Source organism: Macrobrachium rosenbergii, chromosome 49 (genome assembly GCF_040412425.1).
Source record: "Macrobrachium rosenbergii isolate ZJJX-2024 chromosome 49, ASM4041242v1, whole genome shotgun sequence".
Lineage (NCBI taxonomy): Eukaryota > Metazoa > Arthropoda > Malacostraca > Decapoda > Palaemonidae > Macrobrachium > Macrobrachium rosenbergii.
The window spans coordinates 26,318,793-26,345,418 of record NC_089789.1 but is presented as its reverse complement, the minus strand read 5'-3'; the positions used below and the strand labels follow the sequence as shown (position 1 = coordinate 26,345,418).

The 26,626-nt window shown below is 37.8% G+C and overlaps 1 protein-coding gene across 20 annotated transcripts in view; it reads left to right on the top strand.

Annotated features, from left to right (window-relative positions):
* The window catches only part of LOC136832192 (ubiquitin carboxyl-terminal hydrolase 28-like), a 68,647-nt gene that overhangs the window by 5,903 nt on the left and 36,118 nt on the right, over nucleotides 1-26,626 (top strand). The window contains exons 1-2 of one of the 20 annotated variants that reach the window (XM_067092955.1): nucleotides 3,945-4,022; nucleotides 18,005-22,318. The exons of 1 other annotated variant lie outside the window; for it this stretch is intronic. In XM_067092955.1, coding sequence (XP_066949056.1) covers nucleotides 18,373-21,663 — 3,291 coding nt within the window. In that variant the 5' untranslated portion in view covers nucleotides 3,945-4,022; nucleotides 18,005-18,372 and the 3' untranslated portion in view covers nucleotides 21,664-22,318. 18 more of the 20 variants (XM_067092960.1, XM_067092966.1, XM_067092954.1 and 15 more) reach the window with 18 other exon arrangements.

The window sequence follows — 26,626 nt, the reverse complement described above, 5'->3', positions numbered from 1 at the left end:
TGATGTAGTAAATTCTGGAATACTGCTAATTACTCCTTACAGTGAACGAAATAACACCAGAGGCCAGCTGAACTGTACCATTATTATTATTACTTGACCGTTCAATCCCTCTGCGAGCTTCCTTGTGTTCGTTTTGTGGTATTCTCGAGATGCGAAGACCTTGCTTTAAGGGCCTAAACCACTAGGACATTCATGCTTAACTAGGCGGTTTGTGTCTTGTGGCCGTAGAAGCGGTTGCCTGGCTTACATAAAACGTTATGCCTTCGGAGCTGTTCAAAGGTCATTTCAAAGGAAAGTTACATAATGAATCAGGAAAAAGAATGACAAGATTTTGTTTTATGAATGCGTATTTAAGAATTGCATGATGCTCGAATGAACGCCTACAACTCGAGTCGAGTAAATAGTTAATATTTTTCAAATTGTTGAATGGTAATAATTTCAGCTATAAGCAAGCTGCCCCATAGGGGCACCTCACGTGGTGCACTGTAGGCACTACTTAAATGGTCTTTGCAGCGTCCCTTCGCCCCCTACCTGCAACCTCTTTCATTTCTTTTTCTGTATCTCCTCTCATATTCTCTATTCCATCTGACTTTCCACCTTTAAAAATTGTTCCCTAGTTCAACTTCGAGGTTTTCCTCCTGTTACACCTTTAAAACCTTCTTACTAACAATTTCACTTTCAGTGCTGAATGACCTCACAGGTCCCATCGCTTGGCCTTTGCCCTAAATCCTATAGTCGGGAAAAATGCAAACCGAAAACGTACGTCCAGCGAATCTCGCGAATTTTTAAAGTTCTTTCTCAAGAATCAGTAATTCTCTCTCTCCCTCTCTCTCTCTTAGCTCATGCTATGGCTCACTACTACGATTGCTGACATATCTTTCAGCTTTCAAATGAGATATATTTCCACAGTAATAATTTCATATTTATTTTTTAAATGCTTTTTCCTTGACCAATTACCAATTCCCGGATCAATGAGCTGGCTGTTCCATTCATTGTGTTTCTGTCATCGCGAGGCACCACAGATATAATATTGATTGCGAAGCTGTTGCCCAGGATGTTATCAACACATACTGAAGTTCTAAGCTGACCAGGTATTATATATATGTAGAATATAATCTGTATCTTTCATTTTCCTCAAACTTTCCTGGTCTTGTTTTGTATGCTGGCTAGTATAATAAATTTTGACTCGTAATTTTTTCTACATCAGAAAAATTTATGAATGTAAGACTCTTTTTTTGTACGATATTAGAGAATATTTACAACATTGGCGTAGTACTTCTCATTGTCATATGTCCAGTCAGACAGTCCCGGTTCATATTCTAAAATATTCTTTAAGAGTGAAAAATGAAAAAAAAAAAAATTAAGAGCAGATAAAATTTGAAAGAATATTATTCATTTTTGTGTCATAAGATATTAATGAAAACTCTGAGCATGAAGATTTTGCAAATAGAATAGAAAATCCGACGTAATTTTTTGTCATCATTATTTTACAGCTGAAGAGAAAAGCTGTATAAACAATGGGAAAAATAATCCATTTCTTGTAGTCTTATAAATCATTTAATGGAAACTTTAAGAAATAAATTTAGCTGCTGAGTTTGAACATTTTTATGTAATATTTTTAAAGTCTGATAGACCGATAATGGAACACACGCAAAAACTAACTGGAAAATCACTGCAATTTCTCTACTGTCTTGAAGAATTTTTCCTCGATGACCTTTGCTAAGATGTCGCTAGGCGTAAGGGATAAGTCCCGCTTTATCAATTACATACCGTTAATGATAATAACGAGTCGAACTATAATCATTAACGACGACCGAACGGAATTGTGCCTCACACTACACTTTCTGGCATAACACTATTGCTCTCACTCACATTAGGGCGATTCCTGTTATGGAGTGGGTATCGAGCTTGTTTCCTTATCGCTGACGAAACCGCGAAGTAAACATGCACTGAGAGTGTGTTTGCTTGCGCTTTTATGTGCCGCTGCACGTTCAAGTTCACGAATGTTAACTCGTGTCCCGTCGTATGTGAATTACATCTCCACAACCCTTCAAGTACCTATTGGATACTCACATCTCGGTCTGACAAACCTTACATCACGCAGACACATGAAGACCTCAAACACCCACCGAAAAAAAATCCCATCTCCTAACCTTTGCGTAATCCAGCTAACAGACAAACAAATGGAACCAAAAACATAAACCTCCCTCTCCTTGCCGGAGGATAATAGGCTATTCCACGTGCAAAGGGGTCGCGGCTGAAGGTTTATGCTAACAACGTCGAATCTGCTTTAGAAAGAAAACGATTGAATTATATGTGATATCAAGGGAGCACGACTAAGTCATTTAACTGTCTTTAGTTTTTCTGTCTTGCATTGTTGTTTATGTGAATGCGGCAGAGACCATCCCCTTACTTATACTCTGGAGGATCAAGACAATGCAAGATTTAGTAGAAAACAAGTATCCGACTGCAGCTCCCGATAAAAGGAAAGATAATACGAGAGAGAGAGAGAGAGAGAAGGGGGTGGGGGTGGATGTGTATTAAATGCAGTTGCTTCAGAGTATTAGTAATGATGCATGCTCACTTAACAACTGCCTTCTGATGTGAACTGCTATAGACACGAAAAGTTTTTATGTAATTTCTTCATACACACCTTTCGGGGAAACAAGGATTATATGGGGTAGGTTTTGATTATAGACTAAGGAAAGTTGGTTGAAGTTAGAGGAACTGGTTATTACAGAGTGAAGTTTTTATCTGGTGTGCCACTTGGATAAGTTCTTATCCAAGTACGGTTTCTAATTTTATAAATAACTTGGCTAGCTGAACTTATGTATATATATATTATATATATATATATATATATATATATATATATATATATATATATATATATATATATATATATATATATATATATATATATATATCACTTTGTAAGATATATAAAAAGAATGACAAAATTGTGTACCCGAAATAGAAAATCTGATTTACGAGGTGCGATGTGAAAAAAAACTGGGTACTAGAGTAAAGGTAAAGGATAAAATATTTACTGGAAGTTAAGCTTATAGAATTCTTAGTGGTAAGGAAAATATAAACCACAAATCTTTTTGTGATATATTGATACCTGTGCACGATCGAACCCACGGCAACTTAAAAAAAAAAAAAAAAAAGAATTGCCGTTCATGAACACTGCTGTGAACACATTCTTGGCTGAAATTTTCTCCTGCAAGAATTAGGCTTGGTCGCTACCCCACCCACTGGGGTATCAGAGCAAGATAAGGCAAGTGTGTTCGTTCTAGATTAAGCCAGCCCCATGTCTGCTCTAAGCTGGCATGGTGTCTTAGACAAGTGTGGCATACAAGGATAAAACAAGAACCAATGGCCTAAAACAATTGATAAAATAATTTTTCATTAAAGTGTGTAATACTGATACAAGACTATTTGTAAAAATGCAGAGAGATGAATAAGTCTATTCTTAGAACAAAAAGTTTACTTAAAAGTTTAGATGTACGTTTCACGAACAAGAATGTCATAAGAGATACAGAACTAATACAGTAGTCTCTTCACCTCTTATGCTACTAAACTAGGAAAAAAACTTGATCGTCTTTTAGTCTCCAGCTTTCTGGAACGCGGTCTTCGCTGTCACAGCCGTTATTGAATATATCTAGTTTCTTATATACGTATTCTCATCTTCATGTTGGGGCGACATACAGTATTTGTTGTATGGCTTCGAGTTGCCAATCATGATCATGCCGCAACTACTCATTTTCTATTGCTTAAATTTATACACCTGAACGTATTTTTTTGCTTGTTGATTATCATCTCTGCATAGGTTGGCTTTCTTAGCTAATAAGTCATTATTTATGCATTTGCACATCTATTCCTGATATATTGATCATGTATATCAACTTATCTATATACAGTCACAACTGTGGCTGTTGGTCCCGCGGGACTATGAGAATCAATACCACATCTTGCCATGTGCTCCATCTGATGGGCTGAATCACCGCTCATCCAATCAGGTATAGCTTGACTATTGCTCAGTGTGTTAATCTTCGCAGTTTTCCTTGCTTTATATGAATGTCGCTAATCTTGCATCCCACAAGGCATAAGGAAGTGCTGTGCTTAGCGAAATATGCTCTAGTGAATTCAGTTCCGTGTAAGTGCACTTCGGAGGTGGAGATGCGGTGGTGTAATCGGAAAGTGATGGTTTCCGTATGACTTTTAGTTTTGATTAGCCTCCTCAGCCTCGTCTCTTTCCTTCTAATCGCGAGAGAGACCAAGTGTCATTTCAGACTGACTCTCTGTTGTTTCAAGACAGTTCTACAGTTGTCTTGGTCTGGATAGTAGGGGGACAGTAAACTGTCGATCTCCGTGACCGAGACGACGACTGTAGGTTTTCCTTCTGCATCTACGGTCGTAATTGTAGGCAAGGTCGTTTTAGCCTCTGCGTATGTAGAAAAAAGCTAGCCTTACCCTAGTGTTAAGAGTTTTCCTCATTCAGATGGTTTTTATGGCGTAAAGTGTAGAAATAACGGGCCTGGTCGCTACCCTTGTCCATATACCCCATGTCAGTGCAGATTCTTCCTACCGGTCACTTAGACCCTAAGGCAGTGATCTTGTAGCTTAGTCAACTTCGCGAAATGTTCACGAGAGATCATTCCCCCCAAAGGTAATGTAGCCCAAGGTAGTGAAAGGTAATGTAGGGCAGTGTATGCTAGATTTATCCTTTTGGGCAAATATTTCATACCCTAATGTGTGGACAGGGTCAAGGCAGACTATTAGATTTCGAATTTAAATAACACCATTTAGTTGCAGGTTATCATTTCACTTCCACTCAAACTTTCGAAATATTACTATATCCTGTAATTGTTGGTTTGGCCATAACATAGGGCAGGCCTATCAGCTGTCAAATGTGACATTTAAAACTTAGAATTTTTTAGCATCTTTACCTTTGTACCTTTATTTAGGTAGGCTATACATTTAGGATTTTCACCCAGAAAACCTTTTAAGAAGTTTATCATTTCCATTTTTCATTTTGTAGCCAATACCACATCTGTACTTTTACACACTGCATGTGTTTTCATACCAAACAAAATGACATCCAGCCATAGCCCCTTTTGTGAATTCTGTGATTTAAAGCCAGAACTTTCCTAAATTGCCATGTACTTGTAGCCCTCCATTTTTCCATTGATTTTTGTTTCTTGAGTCAACCCATGTAGCCTAGTCTTTGTGTTATCTAAGATCTGATTTTTTTCCCTTTTATTTAACCATCAACCACAGGCGCAACAATTAAATATTGATCTTCCTGGTCACAGAACCCTTTTTTAGACAAGTCTGCACACAGCAGCTGTCAGGCTATGAGTGGGGATTTAAATGAAAAACAATGCTATTTAAAAGTGTAAAATATCATGTACAAATTAGACCTTAAGGTTAAGGCTGCAACAGCAATGAGACTGTAGATAATTAGTTTTGACTTTTCAATCCCAACAAGCTAAATCGGCATTCAAGGATTCGTAGAGTTTGTCATTTTGTGATCTTGTGTTAGGCCCTGGTGCTGAGTTGATATTGAAAGTACAGTATTATCTGTACTTCAGTAATTACACATCCCTAATGTTAGTTGTATGGTAGTGTAAATGCAAATAGCAGGACACTGAAGGAGATGGAAATTAATTAGTGTGACTCATTTCATTCCTAAAGCTAGGCCTAGTAGCTACGATGTGGATTATGTAATTCTTTAACCCAATAGATGCTAGGGGGATGACACTTAAGGATGATGGCAATATTATGCACTTGCAACTTCAGTAATGGAACCAATATTTTCTTGCTCAGTTTTTTAACTTATCACCTAATGTTATACATACATGGTTGTATTGGCCTTGTGTCGCAGATTAATAATAAAAAATAAAATTAAGATACTTTTAAAAACTGATATTTAAAAAGGTTTTTTGGAAAGAAAACATTATTTCAAAATCCACTATTTAGTTTTGGAATGCTTTATTTCAAAAGCCACTTTTTAGTTTTGGAATGCTTCATGCAGTTGTGGTATTTTCTGAGAGTTTCAAATTTTTTCATGACAGTATTACTCCTTAACTATTCAAGAAACACCTATAAAAGTACAAAAAATATACAACAGTTATTAATTGGTTAAATGGGTGTATGTGTGCTTATGTTAACTGTCATATGCAGACTAACTTTTAAAACAATATTATTATCGTCACTGTCATTGTAATTATCCATCTCGATATCACTGTTTGATGAAAATGAATAAGCATCATCATCAAAGGCCATTATCTCCAAAATTTACAAAATAAACAAAGATTTATAAAAATCTTCGACCATTGCTCAACTTCATGATACAAAAGCCTCCCTCTTTCTGCCCCCGGGCTAATGGAAGGTTTACAATTTTGCTATTTTTATACCTATAATTAAGAGAAATGTGGCATCTTTTATGTTCAAGAGTGAGCTGAATGGCTGGTGAGACTGTTGACGTCACTCAAACAGAGCTAAGAGGAGGGACTAAATATACCGCGATACGTATTGGAAAATAAAACGTCGATAATATCGTCGTCGTCCTAGTGCAAAATATAAAACGTCGATTATAGCAACACGGTTAAGCGAGGAAACTTAGCAGATGTAGGCTACCATAATTCCTTTTGACATTCTCATTAAACAAATTTGTGTCTTCTCCCACTCTTTATAAGGTTAATGTCATTCAGGTATTTCATTTCTTCCACTGAATTCTGGACAAAACAATGAATCAAAAGCTGAGTTATCAATTGTTTTCTTGAATTTCTTTGTTCCAATGTGAAACCATCTCACTGAACATAATACTGCACCGTATAATTTACTGTATCTCCTAGCCAGTCTTTTCCATTTCTTGTTAGTCTTGGGCCACTGGTATCTTAGTTTTCTACCGTCTCTTTCCATATTGGATAACATTCTCTTCACTTTTATTTCTGCCATCATCTTTCATTTTCTCTTTCCTCCATACAGTACAATATAGTATTCACATCCAATATATGCTGTTTTCCACCATTTCCTGTTTTAATCTAACATATTTTTAATTTTCCAGTAGGTTTTGGTTAGGATTTTTGGTGGTGGATTTAAATTTGCAACACATGAAATTAAATTAAATGAAAGATTGTATGAGGAAGAGGCGTAGGCTATTAGACGTCAAAATATGTTCACAAGAGGTTTGAGGTGCATCAGATAATTTTCTGTTTAAAAAAAATGGAAAGTGGAGGGAAGTTTTGTTTAGAGCATAAAAGGTTCAAAGTGTTACTAGGCCTATAACTGTAAATAAGACGAATGAGTTTGATGAGAAACCAATGAAAAAACATACAAGGAGAGGATAGAAGTAAAATGGGTTAGGGCTAATAATACCAGATGGGGAGGGAGTGTATGAAGATTAGCCTATTCAAATTTTAATTTTAGAGTTAGTGAGTCAACACAGTGGGTTTTGCCACTGTGGTTGCCAGGGAAGGAAGGATGACTGTAAACGCTTTAAGTGTTTGGAAAATGAAAAGTTTAAGATGTACAGTAGTTGCAAACAGAAAAGACCATGCGTACACATATATTTTAGATTGGATAAGGTAGATGTAAAGATGTTGAGAGAAGTGAAGGGAAATAAAAAAGTGCGGAGGGTTATTTGACTAAGAATGGAGAAAATCAAGTTACACTGAAACAGTGGAGGAAAATGGAAAGACTTCCTGGAAAAAGTGCTGTCTTGCATTGGAGTATTTTGAGTAAGGGAGGGTAGGTTATTGCCAGGTTAAAGAATGGAAAGGCACCAACAGTAGATTGGTTTTTACGTGAGATGTTATAGTATGGTGGTGATAGTGTAGCTAAGTAACTGTTCATGATGTGTAAGTTCTATTTGGAAGAAGGAACAGCTTCAAAGGAAGGTGTGAGGGAAATAATAGTTTCAGTTGTGCAAGGGAAAAGGTGATAGTGGTGAGGATAAGTGTAGTCATAACTATGTCAAGTTTACAGGGAAAGAATATATTATAGGAATTTGATAGAGAAAGTATGACAGAAAATGGAAGACTTGGTAGGGAAGAGCATCTTGAGCTTAGACAAAATCTGGTGTAGGGAACTGGAGTTTGTTCGGGAACAGATGTATGAGAATTCTTGGTAGGATTTTACTAGACAATGTTCTTGGTAGGATATTCATTCATCCTCCGTTTATATTAATATTTAAGGGGTTTTTATTCCTGATCTCCATTTCTGTCATGACCTAACACCTACGCAGATTGACTCTGAACTTTCTCCTCTTGCAAACAATTTCAAACTTTAACTAATTTTTGCAGTTTCTTTCGTATCTTTAATGGCACTTTGCTATCTGCAAACTTCTATACTGTACTGTACTACTTTGCACCCTCAACACATACTTTGCATTTATCTCATGTTCTTGAGTACCAGTACTAAGATGGATGCCTTTGTTTGACTTCTTAACATGAACATTTTAACTGCTCAGTTTCAAAGACTTTTTTACAAACCTATTACAGTACTTGTAATACTATGTACACCATTTTGTGTCGCATGAAATTAGACATTTATCAGTTTTATTTTTATTAAAAGTAATTAGCAGCAGATGGTAGAATAACCCAATAACCAATCTGGATATGGATCCCCTTGTTTCCCATTGGCTAATTGGCTCAATTGTTGTGTGATCTGACTGAAACTATATGAGTTCCAGTGGGCAAGCTCTTTCGCCTAAGGAAGTTTGCTGCTATATGTTCTCAGGATAACTTCTCAGCGACAGAAGATTTCTCAGGATAATTGTGTAAGAGGAGATTATTACGATCTCGCCTCTCGAGATCAACAGGTTCTTTAAAAAAACAAGCAATTGGGCTGCAATTACTGACGAGAGGTGACAAACAAAGGAGAGAGGAGCAGAACAAATACAAAAAGTTACCTAAAATTAATTTATTTACAAAAATTTACAAGTGAGTCAGGTCCAGGAGAGAAAAGAAACTTAAAATGGCCAAATCAATAAACAAAACACATGACAGCAACATAAAATTCATATAAATACAAAAAAATCGTAAGACACCGGCAGCATAAAATCATAAACAACAATAGTAACAATAAATAATAAACAAGCAGCATAAAGGATAAAATCGAGAACTGTAAAACCAACACTGCTGGACAACTAAACAGAGCCGACACGGCAACCATCAAGTCCTCAGAAACAGTTCTCCAAAACTGGACTCCCACGACAGAGTCGATGCGACAACCATCGCTTTCAAAAGAAAGCTCTCCGCTGCTCTGCTGCTGTCCTGGACCTGACTGGCGAAGTCTGACACCATCCACCACACGTCAACTCGCCAGCAAGAAAAAAAAAAAAAAAAACAAAAGGAGGCAACAACCCAGTAAGGGAACAATCGACAAACGATTGTTCCTAACAGAGATTGTACTTTACATCACTTACTTCCTAGTGCATTTTGTGGAGACGAACAAGTTGGACAAACCCTACCTGGAGTTCTTGGTTTTTAAACTGTAGGCTATACAGGTACATACAGTTCTGACCAGGTAAAGGAGAGGTACTATCCTAGATTTACAGAGTTTGTCTTCTCCATGAAACCAGCTGCAATTGACAGAATTCACTGGCACAGTGTCAAAAAGGCAAATACTAGAAGAAAGACTGCCTTGAGGGTAGGGTCAGAAGGATTATTTACCTAAGTATTCATGGGGAGGGTTCACTAGGAAAATCATTTCTAATGATGGATACCATTTAGGTGACATAATCCACACAAGAGGCTCCTTGAGTATTGACAGTGCTGCTTTAATTTAGTGAAGAACCTACTCAAGTTCACAGAGATCAAAAGTATGAGGTAGAGCGAGTCAGGTGTCCATGAAAAGCTATTTACTTTTGATGTTTCAGTAACGAAATCAGCTAATACCAAAATAGATGCATTGACTGATCAGGGTTTCTTTCTTTGCACTAACTACAGAACAGATTCCACAAATGTACTGTAGATGAGTAGATATTGAGGGTTGAAGCCCTGCTCAGGCATCAGATAGTATCACCAGCATCAGCTGAAAAGCCATTTATCTTTGAGATTTGTGTGGAATCTGCAGAAGTATGTTAAAGAAGTTTCTCCCCACTGGGAAGAGTCCTGGCCATTTCTGTTGCAGCATAGCAAAGCTATTCAAGTCATGAAGTAATGGTTGGAGTTACGAACCTTGCCTAAACTGGCCTGATAAGGTTGAATGGAAGAAAGGTACGGCATATCCAGGATTTCCCAAGCATGTATGACCCCATTGGGAGTAGTACCAGGTGCACTGAAGGTATTAGTACTTAAGGTGCTTTGCAGTGTTCCTTCAGCCCCTAGCTGCAACCCCTTTCATTCCATTTTCTATACCGCCGTTCATATTCTCTTTCTTCCATCTTACTTTCAACCCTCTCCTAACAGTTGTTTCAACATTATTTCCAGGGCTGAATGACCTTTTAGGTCCCAGCACTTGGCCTATGATGTTGGATCTACAGGGGCTAGGCAATAAGTCAGGATCTTGGTTTTGAGGCTGGTTGCTAAATGATCTGCTAAAAGGGCTCCCCACATTTGCCATAGAGCTTTGCAGCTGCAAAGCTCTATGTAGAGACCATCCTAAGGGGAAGACCTGTTTCCCTTTGCTGGGGCTGTTTGTAATCACAATGTACATTCTTGGAATAAACCTCAGAACTAATTGGACTTTAGTGCCTTTTGCCTTGGAGGAAGATGGTGACTGCTAGCAGACACAAAGTTTCTAATCATGTTTGAGTTCTTAAATAGCTATGTACTGTAATTGTGGTTATGTCCTCCATCATTAGCCTAAACCCATTGCCATCCCCCTTACTTAAAGAGGAAGGCAAGTAGGCCTAGATAAACAGTCTTGAATTCCAGAAAGATGGGCATTCTTGGTCCCTTAGGGGGCCATGTCACTGAAATTTGGAAATCAAATATGGGCCCCCATGAGGGATTTAATGTGTCAGAGAACAGTAGTGCTTCCTGAGAAGAGGGACCAGAGGAACTTATATTATGAGATTTTAAGGTGCAGCCACTGAAGATTCTCTTGGGACGTATCTGAAACAGGGTTTGGAAGGTGGTTGTGTTGAGTTGTTACTAACTGTGATCTGTTAGTTGTAACTGTAAAGATTATTAATGGACTGTGAGAGACCAACTGCAGTGAGATATGGTGAGATGCTATATTCAAGTAGAGAGGTCCAGACTCTCAAGAAACTTTTACATTAAATAGAGCAGTTTTTGGGTTCTGTTGTCCATTTGATCAATAAGGAGATCCACCATATCCAGGCCATTCCTTAATAAATAAGTCAGGCCATTCCTCAATAAATAAGTTTCCCCTGTACTTGGTTCCAAATCCAACGTCTCCAACCTGACCTGGAGAATTAAACCTTAACATTGTTGAAGTAGCTGTTAGAGGTGACAGTGAAGAGGTTGTAGTTTTAACGGGTGTTCCGTTCAGTATCCAGACATGTTTTGCAGGGTGGAGTGATGATGAAACATTTTTGTAGCATACTATTTAAGTAGTTGCTGTAAAATATCATCTAATAAGTACTGGTAGGTTTGTGTGAGAATGAGAAAAAGAGACTTTTCAGGCTAGTCAGACAGACAGACACATTGGTATGACTGCAGAAGGTCATTTGATTTACATCTCACTTTTGAGAAACATCTAATGAAAGTTCTGGCAGATACTGCACAAAAGTTAGGTATTGTTCATAAGGCCTCATATATTTATAACAGTGATAAAATCAATGCAACCTGTGTTAGGGCAGTTGTGCTTTCTTTACTAGAATACTGTTCTCCAGTGTGGATGTCTGCATCTACCAGAGATTAGCCTAATCTCTTTTAGATAGATTGGTTCATGGTGGTAGGTTTCTATTCCCTAATCGTATAGCAGTTATGACTTGGACTATCAATGAATGGTCTTATGTTTGTCACTTTTACATAAGTTGTATTTTAATAGAGATCTTTCACATTCAGAATTGATCCCTGATCCCATTTACCTGCTGAGAGCAACCAGATTCACTGAACAGCAGTGCCGATAAGCAGTAAATGTGCCTTGCTGTTGAACTGCTCAGTTCCAGAGGTCCTTTATTCCTCACACAGTTGGACTGAGGATGGTGTGCAATTGGAAATTCAAAAGTTCAAGCGAAGATGCGGTACATTACTACCCTAAAGCTATTCGCCTTGCACATTTTGATACATTTTTATCTATTTTTTTTTCTCTTTAATAAAGTGAGATCTCTTCTTTCTGTATTGCCCTTTACCTTCTGTTATTCTAATGAACACCATATTCTTTGGAAGCTTGAATTTTAAGTCAATGGCCCCTGTGGGCTTGTTCCATATGAATAGGGTTCATAATAACAATAATAATTTATACAGAAAAGTAAGTACAAATAACTGTGGTATGTTTAGACTGTAATGATTTTTCGTATACCATGCAACATTAGTAACTGTGTTATGTATCTTTTATAGGCTCAAAATCAGACTGTCATTACTATAGCCTATGCGTGAGAGAAAAAGTGAAAGAATAATATAGGCTAGGCTAGTGATAGAGGTATTAGTACGAATATTTAGTTTATTTGTATTGTACAGTTGCATTACTTTTTATGCTCTAGTTAGTGATGAATTTTTCTAATACCGTACCACATAAATTATATAATAATAATGCTGTACCTGTACTGTAGTATCTTTTAATAGGCATAGGATTATAGTATCACATATAAATACTAACACAGTGCAGTGAGGTGAAAGACTGTCGGCCTAATATGTTAGCCACTATTAACAAGTACCATTTCTGTAATTCTGAAAAATAAATATTTACAAAAAATATTTACAAACATGTTTTATTACTGATCGGTAAGAAGGTTCAAAGTAAACTACAACCAGAATGACCAATAAAACTTAGAAAAAAATGGGATATTTTTAAGTTTGAAAAAAATGGGGTATTTTTAAGTTTTCCAGAGTATCCTTTTAAAGGGGTGCTGGCAGTATGGTACTATTTGTTCCTGAAAAGAGTTTGCTAAGATGTTGGACCAGCATGCTAAGGTCAGTTAATGGGTGCTATCTTCCTATTACAAATGGATGGCTGTAAAAACAAGGTGAGTTGTCTAACACCTTCACAATAGCCTGTTTATCCATCATAGACCTCACCTTTCTGTTTAAGGTTTGAATGTCCCCAGATCTCAGTTTTACAATTTGGAGGCTTTTAGATGAGAGGAAAGAGGGTTCCCTTGTCTGCTTATTTGGAAAGGAAAGTCACTTTCTTTGGTCCTTCAAAGGCAACTTGAAATGGTAACTGCTTCCCGTACAAGTTAGTTCCTTATGAGATGGTAGGTTGTACCATTCCTGCTGGAGCCCTCAGTGTCTTTTGCTCCTCATGATTTCTGATGTAGGGAGAGTGGGTGGGGTACTAGCAATACATCCTATTCTTCCCAAGTTTTCCACTATCATCATGGCAAAATTTTATGTGTTAGTAACATCACAATCCTTGTTGGAAGCATTTGAGAGTCCATGTCTGCCGTCTTAAAAGTTCGGTTACAGGACTGGGTGCAATACAGTGTTGGGTGCTGTGTCCCATTTCCCCTTGATGTTCATCAGAAGGCAGAGAATGATACTAGAGAGAGTTCTGAAGATGCACCAAGCAAAGCCACCAAATATATTACCATTGGTATATCCATTACACCCTTTGTCATGTCATGGTGTAGACCTTTTGGGAAAGAGAGGGAGTATGTTTGTATGTGTTGTGTGTATGTCGTCTTAGTTTCTGCCTTTGCTTCTGCTGTCTCCCTAAGGCTGGAGATTTTGCAGGTGATTTCACTGAAGGAGGCTTCATCCTTGGCTGTCATGGTTATGGCTTTTGCAAAGTAAACAAAAAATTAACTTACGTAACAGCTAATTTGTTGGAACACAACACCAGCTACCCTAAAATGAGTACCAAAATATGCAGGTACTTAGCAGTAGCTGAATGAAAGGGATACTTTAAAATATTTCTTTTTGGTAATTTCTTCTGGAAAGGTGGCAAACCGCCCCAACTATGATGATGCAAACTGAAGCTGATGATTTATTTAAAAACATACCTACAGTCAGAAAAAGGAGATGAAGTATGGTAAATGACTATTAAAGTTAAATAAATACATGAAAAATGAAAAGATTACTAATTGAAGACAATCCTTGAAGCAATTAGCAGTTTGGTAAACTCAGTAAACTCTTAACAGTTCAGTAGGTACACAAGGAGTGAGACAGTTAACCAAGAGGGACCTAGGGATCCATATGCGCAAGCTCTGAGCTACTGGCTGCTACTGATCATTGTCAATATTTTGTGTTTTGTTTTAAAGAAGACTGGTGTGTCTCATTGTCAATAATTTGTGTTTTGTTTTAAAGAAGATTGTTTTAAAGTGTGTCCTATTGTTTTAAAGAAGACTGGTGTGTCCGATTGTTTTAAAGAAGACTGGTGTGTCCGATTGTTTTAAAGAAGACTGGTGTGTCCGATTGTTTTAAAGAAGACTGGTGTGTCCGATTGTTTTAAAGAAGACTGGTGTGTCCGATTGTTTTAAAGAAGACTTGTGTTTTGTTTTAAAGAAGACTGTGTGTCCGATTGTTTTAAAGAAGACTGGTTGTCCGATTGTTTTAAAGAAGACTGGTGTGTCCGATTGTTTTAAAGAAGACTGGTGTGTCCGATTGTTTTTGTTTTAAAGAAGACTGGTGTGTCCGATTGTTTTAAAGAAGACTTGTGTTTGTTTTAAAGAAGACTGGTGTGTCCGATTGTTTTAAAGAAGACTGGTGTGTCCGATTGTTTTAAAGAAGACTGTGTGTCCTATTGTTTTAAAGAAGACTGGTGTGTTGGATTGTTTTAAAGAAGACTGGTGTGTCTATTGTTTTAAAGAAGACGTGTGTCCGATTGTTTTAAAGAAGACTGTGTCCGATTGTTTTAAAAGAAGACTGTGTCCGATTGTTTTAAAGAAGACTGTGTGTCCGATTGTTTTAAAGAAGACTGGTGTGTCCGATTGTTTTAAAGAAGACTGGTGTGCGATTGTTTTAAAAAAGACTAATGTGTCCGATTGTTTTAAAGAAGACTGGATTGTTTTAAAAAGACTAATGTCTTGGATTGTTTTTTTGTCTGGATTTTTGCTTGGCATGTAATAGGCTGTACAATGGGTTCCTGCTGTTAAGTTTACAACTGGATTTATTTCTAAACTATTTATATGCTGTATTCACATTTTAACCTCCTCTGTTGTTACTCTCTTTTTTTTTTTTCCTTTTCTCCCTTTATCACACATGACCCTTCATATTATGTAGAAGCTTGCTTTGCAAGTTAATGACCATTTAGACTTTTCACTGCCATGTTCACTCATTTTAAAAAATAAAAGTAGTGATAATGGGAGGTACTCTACTACTACTTCATTAATATTAGGGGAAGTATCTCTGGACAATTGCATATCATAGGTAAGATAGAGGAAGCAAAAACTAAGTGTGCTATTTAACGGAGGGAAGATAAAAAGTCAGACTAATTTGTTGTGAGGAAATACACAGAGGCAGGTTCAGTAATGGCTGGCTAATGGATTGTAGGAGGATCAATTACTTCAGGATTTAACACATACAACTTACCTGTTAGTTTATAGCTTTAGTCTTTTCAAAAGCGGCAGCGCCAGTGTATCGCCTACCTGCCCTCTCGGTTACCTGCCCGGGGTACTAGGAACTATTTATAACATGCTTCAGAATAATTTTGCCGTCACGCGGCGACATTGTTGTCGGTACTCGAGCGAAATTTCATTGTATCTGCCTACATCAGCTGTTTTCACTTTGAAGTACTCTCTTGTTGGTTTGCGGCTTTGCCAGTTATTTGTCACCTATTTAGTCAGGTTTTCTGATAATTATGTCAGATTCTGGGTCTTATACCTTTAGGGTATGTAGCAAAGGCTAGGTTGGTCAAGGCTAGTCTTTCCTTTCCTTGTTCAGGAATGTTCCTTTGAATGTGTCAGTATGATGGAAGGCTCTATCTAAGTATGTAAAGAAGCTTGAGAAAGATGAGCCCTTTAGCTAGAAGTTCTTTCTATTATGTAGCTAACTCCTGTCCCGGACCAAGCAGCCTCCTTCAATGCTACTGAATTGGTCGGGTCTGGACCTTTGCTTTCCCCGCTGCGTTCAAGATGTTAGGTGCGGTTAATGACCACACCAGGATGACGTTTTCTTCTGGCCTTCCATTGGTTCAGTTCTCATCGACTTCGAGGAGCCTTCCAAAAAAATAAAAGTAGTGATTTCACGAAAATAATATCGAACGCCTACTCAGAAAGGGAGGCTCAATCCATAGCCAGAAGACCATCTTCGATCAAGGTCTATGAGTCCATTAATATCATGACATTCCAGAAAGTATGCGGATTTTCTTCTCGGGAATAAGAACCTTTCTGGATCCACATTGTTATCGTAGCATGCTGGCTATCAGAGGTTTGGTAACCAAGATATAAGGAAGCTAAAAACTAAAGTTGTTTGTGGAATCTGATTTAACGGAGGGAAGATAAAAGTCAGACTAATTTGTTTTGTTGAGCTAAGAAAGTGAGACACAGAGGCAGGTTCAAAAGCAATTTGTTCTTTCAAACTGTTTTTTTATGGCCAAGAACGAGACCCCTTCGCACCGTGGCCTCGCTCTTTTGAGGTCTGTAAGGAGCAGGAGAGGTTCCTCTGCCCAGTCAGAGCCTTGAAATATTATTTGCGAAGGACTAAAGATATTAGGGTCCTTCAGAGAACCTCTTAGACCAATGTCCAAGAATGCCATGTCCTTTTTATTAGAGATCTGATTTCAGGCTCACTCCAATATTTTGAGAATGATTTGAAAATGTAAAGTGAAACTAGGGCTATCTCACTTGTTATATCCTTCAAGATATTGTGCAAGCAACCTACTGATAATCTGTATTTGACTTATTTTAAATGACAGTGTTTGACGAGTGCAGCACGTTAGGGCCCTTTGTTAGAATAAGGAGGATTAACTACCTTTGGCACTTGTTTTTTTGTTGTCTGTGAGGGTAAGTGTTGGTTAGTTTTACCCCACAGTTGGTTTTGGTTTTTATGGTTATGCTTTTTCTTTGGTGTTGGGTGACCCTGATTTTTTGTAATTCATGATGTTTGTGCTCCTGAGCATACTTGTGGTATTGTCACGGCCATGTCCTAGGTGACTGATACCCAGCTTAAGCAATCTGCGACCAGGTCATTATACCCCCGGTTGCTCTAAGGATAGCAGGTTACTGAGGCAGTAACTGTGGAATCAGCTACCTTAGCAGGTGAGGAACTAAGAAATTTTCTACATTAATAACCTTAATGTTTCCAACAACTCTTTTAGCTGTCATTGCCCCACCTCCTAAAGGTGTCAATCAGCATGTAACTAACAGGTAAGTTGTATGTGTTAAAATGACATTTTTATTAAAAGTGAATATCTAAAGCCCACCCTCCTCCCACGGGACAGGTAGGCAAATTATTCTGAAGCATGTTTGAAAGGTACTCGTTTTTGAAATGACGTCAAAGGCTATATGTAACTAACAGGTAAGTATGTGTTAAACATTATTTTAGAATAAAAATGTCAAATGCGAAACTACATGATCACTGTTATATCATGAACTTGATAATGCTGTTGACTTATTTTAAATGATAGAATTCTTTTGGCATTGGTAAGTTAGCTTCACATTTTGCAGGGTTCCTCAGGTTTTTAATTGCATGTGTAAGCTTAACATGCTTACCACCTTAGTGAATATTTTTGAAAAACCCATGGGGTTTGTGTGTATGAAATGTACGATTTTGTTTTGGAAATATGTACGCTAGCTTTGGGTTTGTTTTTTCATATCTAGGCTAATAAAGCATATGGTATATTTTATGAAAAAGTGGAAATAAATATTGTATTGAAATGAGAAGACATGTTGCCATTTGATTTACCATTTGACAACATGATTTATGTAATGTTTTTGTCCAAATGTATTGCAGTATTATACACAAGGTACTTTATATTTCAGGATATCTTAATCAAGATGAACTTATAGCTAAATGAATGGAGTAATTATTGAAAAGAGTAATTACAGCTACGAAAAATTTCCCCATACAGCCAGAGATATTATTTGTGTGTGTCTGCATGAACTTATGATAAAATTTAAAAATTCATCGCCCGCCACCCATCATTATGTTTGGAGCACCATAGTTGAAAAAGGATAGAGTAATTGCACCTACAGCAATTCTGGTTGTGATGGGTTGCTTTGACAGTGTCAAGTTAATAAATATAAACTTGAAGGACAGTGTTCTGAAATAGCAACAGTATAATGAAGAAATATTTCTAAATGAAATAACAATTGTAAATATTTTCAGTGGTGAGTGAGGCAGTTGTCCCATGTGTGGGGTGGCAAGGGACAAGGCCGGTGAGAGTGACATTGTTCCCCCTTTGGAGGCCACCATGCCCCCTTCCATCACGGTGGGATCCGAACCTCCCAAGCCGGCTTCGGGTCCAGGTGACCATCCACTCCAGCAGGAACCACCTGCTAATAAAGACATCCCTACAATTGATTTATCACGTGATGAGAACGATGATATCCAGAAGGCAATAGCTCTTAGTTTGCAGGACCAGCAGGTCCCTGCAACACTCACAGGGATATCAGCAGAAGACCAAGAAGTATCTCGTGCTCTAGAGGCAAGTCTCAAAGAGTCAACACCTCAAGCTACTATTGATCTAATTAACCCTCAAGATCGCAAGAGACAAGCAGGTGTTCCTGTAGGTTTGAAAAACATAGGGAACTCATGTTGGTTTAATGTCATAATACAGCCTTTATTTCACATACCAGTTTTCAGGGACATGATACTTAATTTTTCCCAAAATGTTGATGCTGATGAGCAGATGGAGGAGACCCAGAAAGCTTCCAGGCAGCTTGTACCAGCGCTTCGCAAGTTGTTTGCCTTGATGATTGGCTCAAATAGAAAATACATTGATCCTACTTTTGCCGTTCACATCTTTCAGGGACAGGAAATGCGGAAAAATGCACAACAAGATGTTTGTGAATTTACTCACAAGCTGTTGGAACGGCTAGAAGAGGAGTATCACCAGCTGCTTCGTAGGCAAGGGGTTGAGAAAGAATCAGAGTGTCATGTTTCTAAAGATGCTGATTTTGAAAACCCCATTATGAGACTTTTTTATGGCCATACAAAGAAAGAAAATTGCGAGGAAGATGATGGCCCAAAACAAGAAACTTTCGGCCAGTATCCATTGCACATTATGAACTACTCATCAATTCATGAGAGCATTTTAGGTTCAATGGTTAGCTCAATGCCAGACATGACTGGCGATACTGTTGAGCCTGTTCATCAGGAAACCTGGTTTAAGTTGTTGCCTCCAGTTTTGATATTTTCTCTCTCACGTTATGAATATTCCCTAGAAAAGAAGAGGGCAGAAAAGGTACACAACAAGTTTGAATTTCCTGAATTTTTGTACATGGATCGTTATATGGAAATAAATAAGAAATTGATTAAAGAAAAGCATTCAAAAGTTGCCAAGTTAAAAGGTGAACTTAATAGTTTGACAAAAACTTTGGACAGGTATGAAAAATATGGAAGCGGTGAAGCCAAATATCCCATTAGTGATATTCTCAGATATACTTTGGACTTTGCACAAACAGGGCTTAATTCAGGCCAGCCCTCTGACACAAATTGTGTTCCGTCACCATCCATGATGGAAGTTGATGGAGTTGAAGCTAATGAAAATGATGTAGAGATGGCTGAGGCTCCAGAAGTTAAAAAAGAGGAGCCTGTCAGTGAAAGTCCGGCTGAAAAAGCTGATGGGTCAGATGTACCTTTAAGTGATATTCAGGAACAGGAAATTGCAGATGGTACAGTAAAGGAGGAGACAGATGTTCAAGAATCAGTGGATGAAAACTCATCGCTGGAAAAAGAGGAAACAGCCACAAACTGCAACGAGGAAGCAAATCCCAGAACTTTGGAAGAAGAACCACAGCAAATGTCATCTCCCTCAAAGAGAATGAGAATACTACCTCCTGCTCCAAGAAATATTACGACATCAGAATTATCAATTTTGCAGTCGTGTTTATCTCGTTGGTTGCATGACATAAACACCCAGGTGACAGAGTTGCGACAGTGTATTTCCGATCTTGAGTTACAGTTGGATCAGATGTATGATGACCCTGTTCTTCAAAGGATTCCGTACAGGTTGCACTCAGTTGTTGTTCATGAAGGCCAGGCATCTGGTGGTCATTATTGGGTATATATATTTGACAACGTCCGTAAAGCATGGATGAAATTCAATGATATTCAAGTTGTTGAATCCAATTGGGATGAGTTATTACAAGATAGTGTTGGTGGCCAGAACAATGCTAGTGCCTATTGCCTCTTGTATATAGACGAGAGTCGTTATGAAATGATTTTTCCCCAGCCCCCAGAAACAATGGAATCCATGATGGGAAGTATCTCCATTGACTTGCAAGAATATGTAAAGAATGATAACTTGATGTTCATGCGTGAACTTGAAGAGTGGGATTTGAAACATGAAAAAGACCAAGGGAAAGAAGTGGCTAGGGTGTCCTCACAGCAGCAGCAAGGAAGTGCATCTACTCCATGGGATAATAGTACATCACAGGTTCCAGCTACTGCCCCTAATTCTCCTGATATTATATGTGTAGAAGACACAGATGAAGCTAACTTTTTTGCAGAAGCACAGACTATGTTTACACAAACTGTCCTTGATACTTTAACCAAAGATGGAAGCATTGTTCAGCCAAATCATGGGAGTGTGTTAAATGCCATTCTGTGTCATGAGTTCTCACGCTTACAAGGAGTTGCCACCTCAGATAGTAACCCTTACAGTGAACCATCACTATTAGACTTTGGAATATACTTGATGCGTAACAAACAAAATGTGGATACTCTTTTGAAATGGTATGGCTGCGAAGTTGTCCGGCAAGTTGCTCAGAATTCTTGTGAACGTTCAGCTCTTGTAGACAGAGTCATTGTTGAGGCTTCACAATATTTGCAGCAGCTAAGAGAGCAACATCAGCAGACTGTTGGTCCAGAGTACAGAGGATGGCGAAGACACTATCGAACTCTCATTGAGTGTGCCTGGTGCTTAGTGTTTGGTCACAGACAGTATGAGAAAGGAAACCTAGAACGAGCACTGCCTTTACTGCTTCGAGCTTGTAAAGTTCATGCAGAACTGGAAGAACGCCCTCCAGCGGGAAACAGGAAAACATTGAATAAAGAAATTCTTTGGAAATGCAGACGATTTTGTGTATTGACTCTTAGTGAACACCTTGTTCAAGCTTTTGTGAATAAAGATGATGATCAAGTTGGGGAAATCAGTGAAAGTGTAGCATCCCTTGTAGTTCCCGCTCTAAATCGCCTCCAAGGGAATGGAGGTGAGGAAGACAATGAGACAGCAGCTGATATACGACAAATCTTTTGTAGGCTTTTAGAGTGTGACCTTGGCGCTGAGAAAAAGAAGTTGAGAGAACAGATATTAGAGGTGGTTCTGAGTGGTGGCGGTGGAGAAAGTAAAGGTGGGGTGCCCTGTCAGATTCCTAGACCTCCAGCAGTATTAGCTTTGTATAAGCAGTACACTGATGTTTGTAAAGCTATAATGTCTGCTCCGGTGAAGTCTAAGGCTCAGACCAGTGACTTGTGAGAATGAAGTTATTTAGATGCTTAAATAAATGTTTGTTCCAAGTGATAGAGAAGTGTGATTGTATGGGAAAGTGTTAGAATAAAAAGATATGTATTCATACTAAACTGTGATAAAACTGGAACGTGTGCTGGATATATATATGCTCTAGAAAAATTCTCTCAGTAGCTTTTTAGCATTTCAGATCATCACAAATTATAAATGCAATGTGGTACATTTTCTGGCCACTAGGAGAACAGATTATGACTATACATATATATACATATGTGTGTTGAAATACATATACGTATATGTATATATATCTATGCCAAATGTATCTTAAAAAGGGGTCAAGAAACTTGTGTCAGTTTTGATGTTGACCTTATTATAAGAGTCCTACCTAACCTTTTATAGGCCAAAGCATGAAATGTTTGGTAAGCTTTCTACCTGATTACTGGATGTGCAGTCTTCTATTGGGAGAGTTAAGTTTGGGAATTATTTATTATTTTTATATGCTGTCATATAGCTACAGATACAGTACTATAGCTACATCTTACTTGCAAACCAATGAAATAATACCCCATCACCTGCTGCTGCTGCTGCTGCTGCTGCAGCTACTACTACTACTGCTGCTGTTCAAACTGTGCAAGGAACTTCAGAAACAAAATTAGCAAATCAAGAAGAAGAATCAAGTGGATCCTATAAATTTGAGATCACTGTGGGACTGCTATCATATATGTGTAAGTTTCTAGCATAAAGGGTCTTGTATTTTTCTTTATCATATTTTTAGTAGTGTAACTGAAAGATTATTCCACATGGTCATCTCCACCCAACTCAGTGATTGAACATTTACCCTCATGAAGAAAAATATTTGTTTTTGGTAGAATGCAGTTATAGATTTTTTTGAGACATGAATTATGGTCTTCTCTTTCATTCTTGGGTAATCTTATTCAGTACAGTCTAGCATGACTTTTTTTTCAAAGTAGTAGCTGCTTCTGTTGATGTTGTTTTCATGAGACACATCTTCATGATTAGCTTTAAGAATACTGATGAGAGGTACATGTTACACTTACTTTTGCAATTAATTGGTTTAATCAACTAATTCAAGATGTATTTTGGCATAAGGCAGTCAGTTTCTGAGGTAAGGATTTGAGCTCAAATCCATTTCTTAAAAACCAGTTCATGCTGAGTGACTGTAGGAGTCACAGATCTTGGGCTATATCCCTAAATTTCATACATCCATCCAAACTAAAGATTATTGGATGTTTCATAGACTACCATATACAATAGTCCAAAACATGTTAATCATCATGTGATGACTTTAAAGAATCATCAGTATCCTAGGCAGCCCCATCTGCCAGGGTAAACATTCTTTCCCCATTTTATAGTGTACAGAGGTTTTTTTAAATGAACTTTACCTCCCCATTATAGGATACTGTATAGCTTTTACTTCCGTGCCAGTGATAGCAAAAGCTATTTACAGGTCATGTAATGGAGAGGTGAGTATTTAAAAAATAAATCTTAGGTATTTATATTATTTATCAAATTTTCAAATTGAGTGAAAACCACTGAATGGCCTTGTTGCTGCAATACTCTGCTTTCAGCCTGAATCTTTCAATCCAATTTAGTCTAATCATGCATTTGGTATGGTATCTGATTTGGGTAGGTTATGATGCTTTTATTTATTTATTTATTTATTTTTTTTTGTCGTTGTTATACTTGGCCTTCCCTACAGTCTTGCTTCCTTGTGTGGTGAGCACAGCAAGTATCTATGACCATTATCAACATTTTTGTCCTCTTCAAGAAAGTGGCCATTGTGTACCATGTTTAGCCTAGGCTTCTTTTGAACAAAAGCTTTTTTAATGCTTTTTCACAATGTGAGCTGCTGTTTTGAAGAGAGCTTATGCATGCTGTGTTTTATGTTCGTTATCATGCTTTTATCATTAGGTTAGTCAGAATCCATGACCTTTTTTATACTGAGGTCAGTTTGCCATGCTTAGAATGTATTAAGATAATTCCCATCTCATTTTTCTTAATATTGGTAGGTTTAAATCCAAATGTCTTGTCCTGCTTAGTCAATAGAAAAAAACTTGGAGTATGTAATGGTTACCTATTTTATCATTCTGTTTCAGTGTTTGTTTCCCCTCAGCCCTTATTTTCCAATATGTCATGTTTTATAGGACTTTGCTTTTGTTTTTTTTTTTTTTTTCTTTTTATCCTTTGTCTTTTTATCCTCAGTGTTTGGTCTTTAATGGTGGAGTGTTTTTATCACTGTTTTTTTTCTGACTGTTCTTGTTCTTTGCATAAAATAAATATCTAATACGAGTGTAAATGACATCATTCCTCAGTCTCGAAGAGCCCAAGCCTTACTGGCTTACTTATGTCCCTCACTTAAACAATTCCCCTTCAATTGGTTCTCAGCATAGAAAGAATCAGTGCTGTAGTAGACATGCATTTAAATTGTTCAAAAAGGAAGAAGCAATGGGATTCGTGTATATTGTCCCCCTCTTTAGTCTGTGGTCTTTCCTTCACTGTCTCCCCCTAGTCAATCATCAGTAAGTCATGACTTACATGAAATTGGAAATTGTTTTAATATCAGGGGGCTGCAAGAGAAAGTTACTATACTATACTTTACAGTGTTTTTAATGTTACACTGCATCTCAGCTGCTGCTTCCAATTTTAGCTTGGTTTCTCGCTATTGTATGTGCTTAAGAAACTGCTACTGCTGCTTCTTGGTTGTTTCATCTTATTTGTCATCATGAATATTTTTATAGCAAGTTTGCTTTGTTAAGATATTTGATATGTTCCCTCTATTCCCCTCTTATATCTTCCATTTTCTCCCTTGGGTCTCATTTGGCCCAGGTCTTCATAATTGTTTTTCTCTGTTAGCTTATGATATAAGCTGAGTTTCTGAATCCAATAAAAAAAAAATAAGTGTTTTGGATAGATTTTTCTAGTGCTTTTGTAATCATAGTTATAAAGTTTTTATAACACAAAGTGTGTATTTTTATACAACCCTCTTAATCATATTAATGCCTTATTTCTGTGTCCCAGAAATCCATGGCTTTCAAACCAAAGAGAGAGAGAGAGAGAGAGAGAGAGAGAGAGAGAGAGAGAGAGAGAGAGAGAGAGAGAGAGAGAGAGTGTGTGTGTGTGTGTGTGTGTGTGTGTGTGTGTGTGTGTGTGTGTGTGTGTGTGTGTGTGTGTGTGTGTGTGTGTGTGTGTGTGTGTGTGTGTGTGTGTGTGTGTGTGTGTGTGTGTGTGTGTCCCTGGAGAGAGAGAGAGAGTGTGTGTCCCTGGGAGGTCACTCATCATGGTTGATGGGTTTGTATGAAAAGTATTATCTTTGTAAAAAAAAAAAAGTATGGTTTCTGTAATAAAGACAATTTTTTTATCACAACCCCATTTTAATGTGTGAATTGCATTTTAAGTGGGAGGAGGTCAAGTTGTTGAACTTTTTGTATGTGTGGGTAACATTCCAGTGATGAGTCTTACATTATTAGTAATGCAATGATTTGTACTGTGTCAGACAAAAGCTGGTGTAAAATGTAGGGATTATATTAGATAAGAGGTCTTTTGAATAGAGGGAAGGCAAGAAGATAAAATGCTTGGTACCTAGGATTTTCGACTTATCTTGTCAGTGCCAGAAATTTGAATTACGAGAAAACATTAGTTTCCCCCCGATTGGGTTAATGGATTTGAACTTAAATCTGTACATGTTCACTCATGTTTTTCAGTCTAAAGTAATTATTCCCCTGCCTTTGCCAGGAGGATGTACAAAGATTTGCTTTTTCCATTGGCCTGCAGCAAGAAAAAGTAGTGATGAATCAGTCCTGAAGTGAAGTGCTTAGTCATTTTTTAGTCCTGATTGCCATAACCACGGAAAGTAAAAGTTAATTTCATTATTAGTGACTGAAGGCGAGCATAGGATGGTGAAGGTCACAATACGTAAGTCCTGATAGTCAGCCATTTGCATCTTAGCCAGTATGCTTGGTTACCCCAGGTAGGACATGAAGTTCACTGACATGTTGCAAGGAAGCTGGAACTAAAAGGAAGAAAGTCTTGAGAGTCAGTTACATGAGAGGCTCAAATAGGATTCAACCGACCCGAAAGGACTAACACAAGATCCCAATTAGGAGTTATGGAAGTCTGCATGAAATGTTCACCTTAGTTTTGAGTTAGACAAGATCTAGAATTCCCACCAGAATATGTTCAAAATCCATGAGATTGTGGGCTTAATATACTTTGGTAGACAAGACATAGCTTTTTACAGAATGGAGATAGCCAAAGAACTGTGTAATCAAGAAAATATTTGCAGTGTAGATTAATATTCAATTCAGTACACAAATTTTGTACATTATTTTAACTTTCCATATTAGAGGTAGGTTGTTGAAGCTCTGTATGGCTGTAGGTGACCTGCCTTTCCCAAAGCTTCAGGTAGATAATCTCCATGCTTGAAGATAAAGGGAAACGAATTGTGTAAATTCACCAGTACCTGCCTGACAAGGCGTGGGGCTGGGAAAAGTGCACATGTCCAGGCTTTCCCAAGTGTCAGCATGTTCTTTATGTTCTAAGCTGTTGTATTTGGCTGTACTGAACAGGAGACTGATAGTGTGCCACAAAGATACCCAAGAGCCTTGCATATTTAGGAGTTCTTCAAGCATTTATATGGGAGAACCTGGCTCATTCTGCTTAGGCCATCCTTAATGACACTGTACCTCCGTAAGACAAATCTTAGGGTTCATTGAAAGTTTTCTAACATCATCATGAGACATTTGTGAACATCTGGATACCGCATATCCCTCAGAACCTTTCCTTGGAGCCAGAACTAAAACACTGTTGCTTACCATTACTGACAACTGAAGTTTGTACAGTATGATCTTTTGTGGAAATGGCTATGAAAAGCCAGTTCCTAACTTGAGGATGGACACTCCTGCAAAACTTAAGAATCAGAACAAATAATGACTGTCGTCAGTGGGTAGACCAG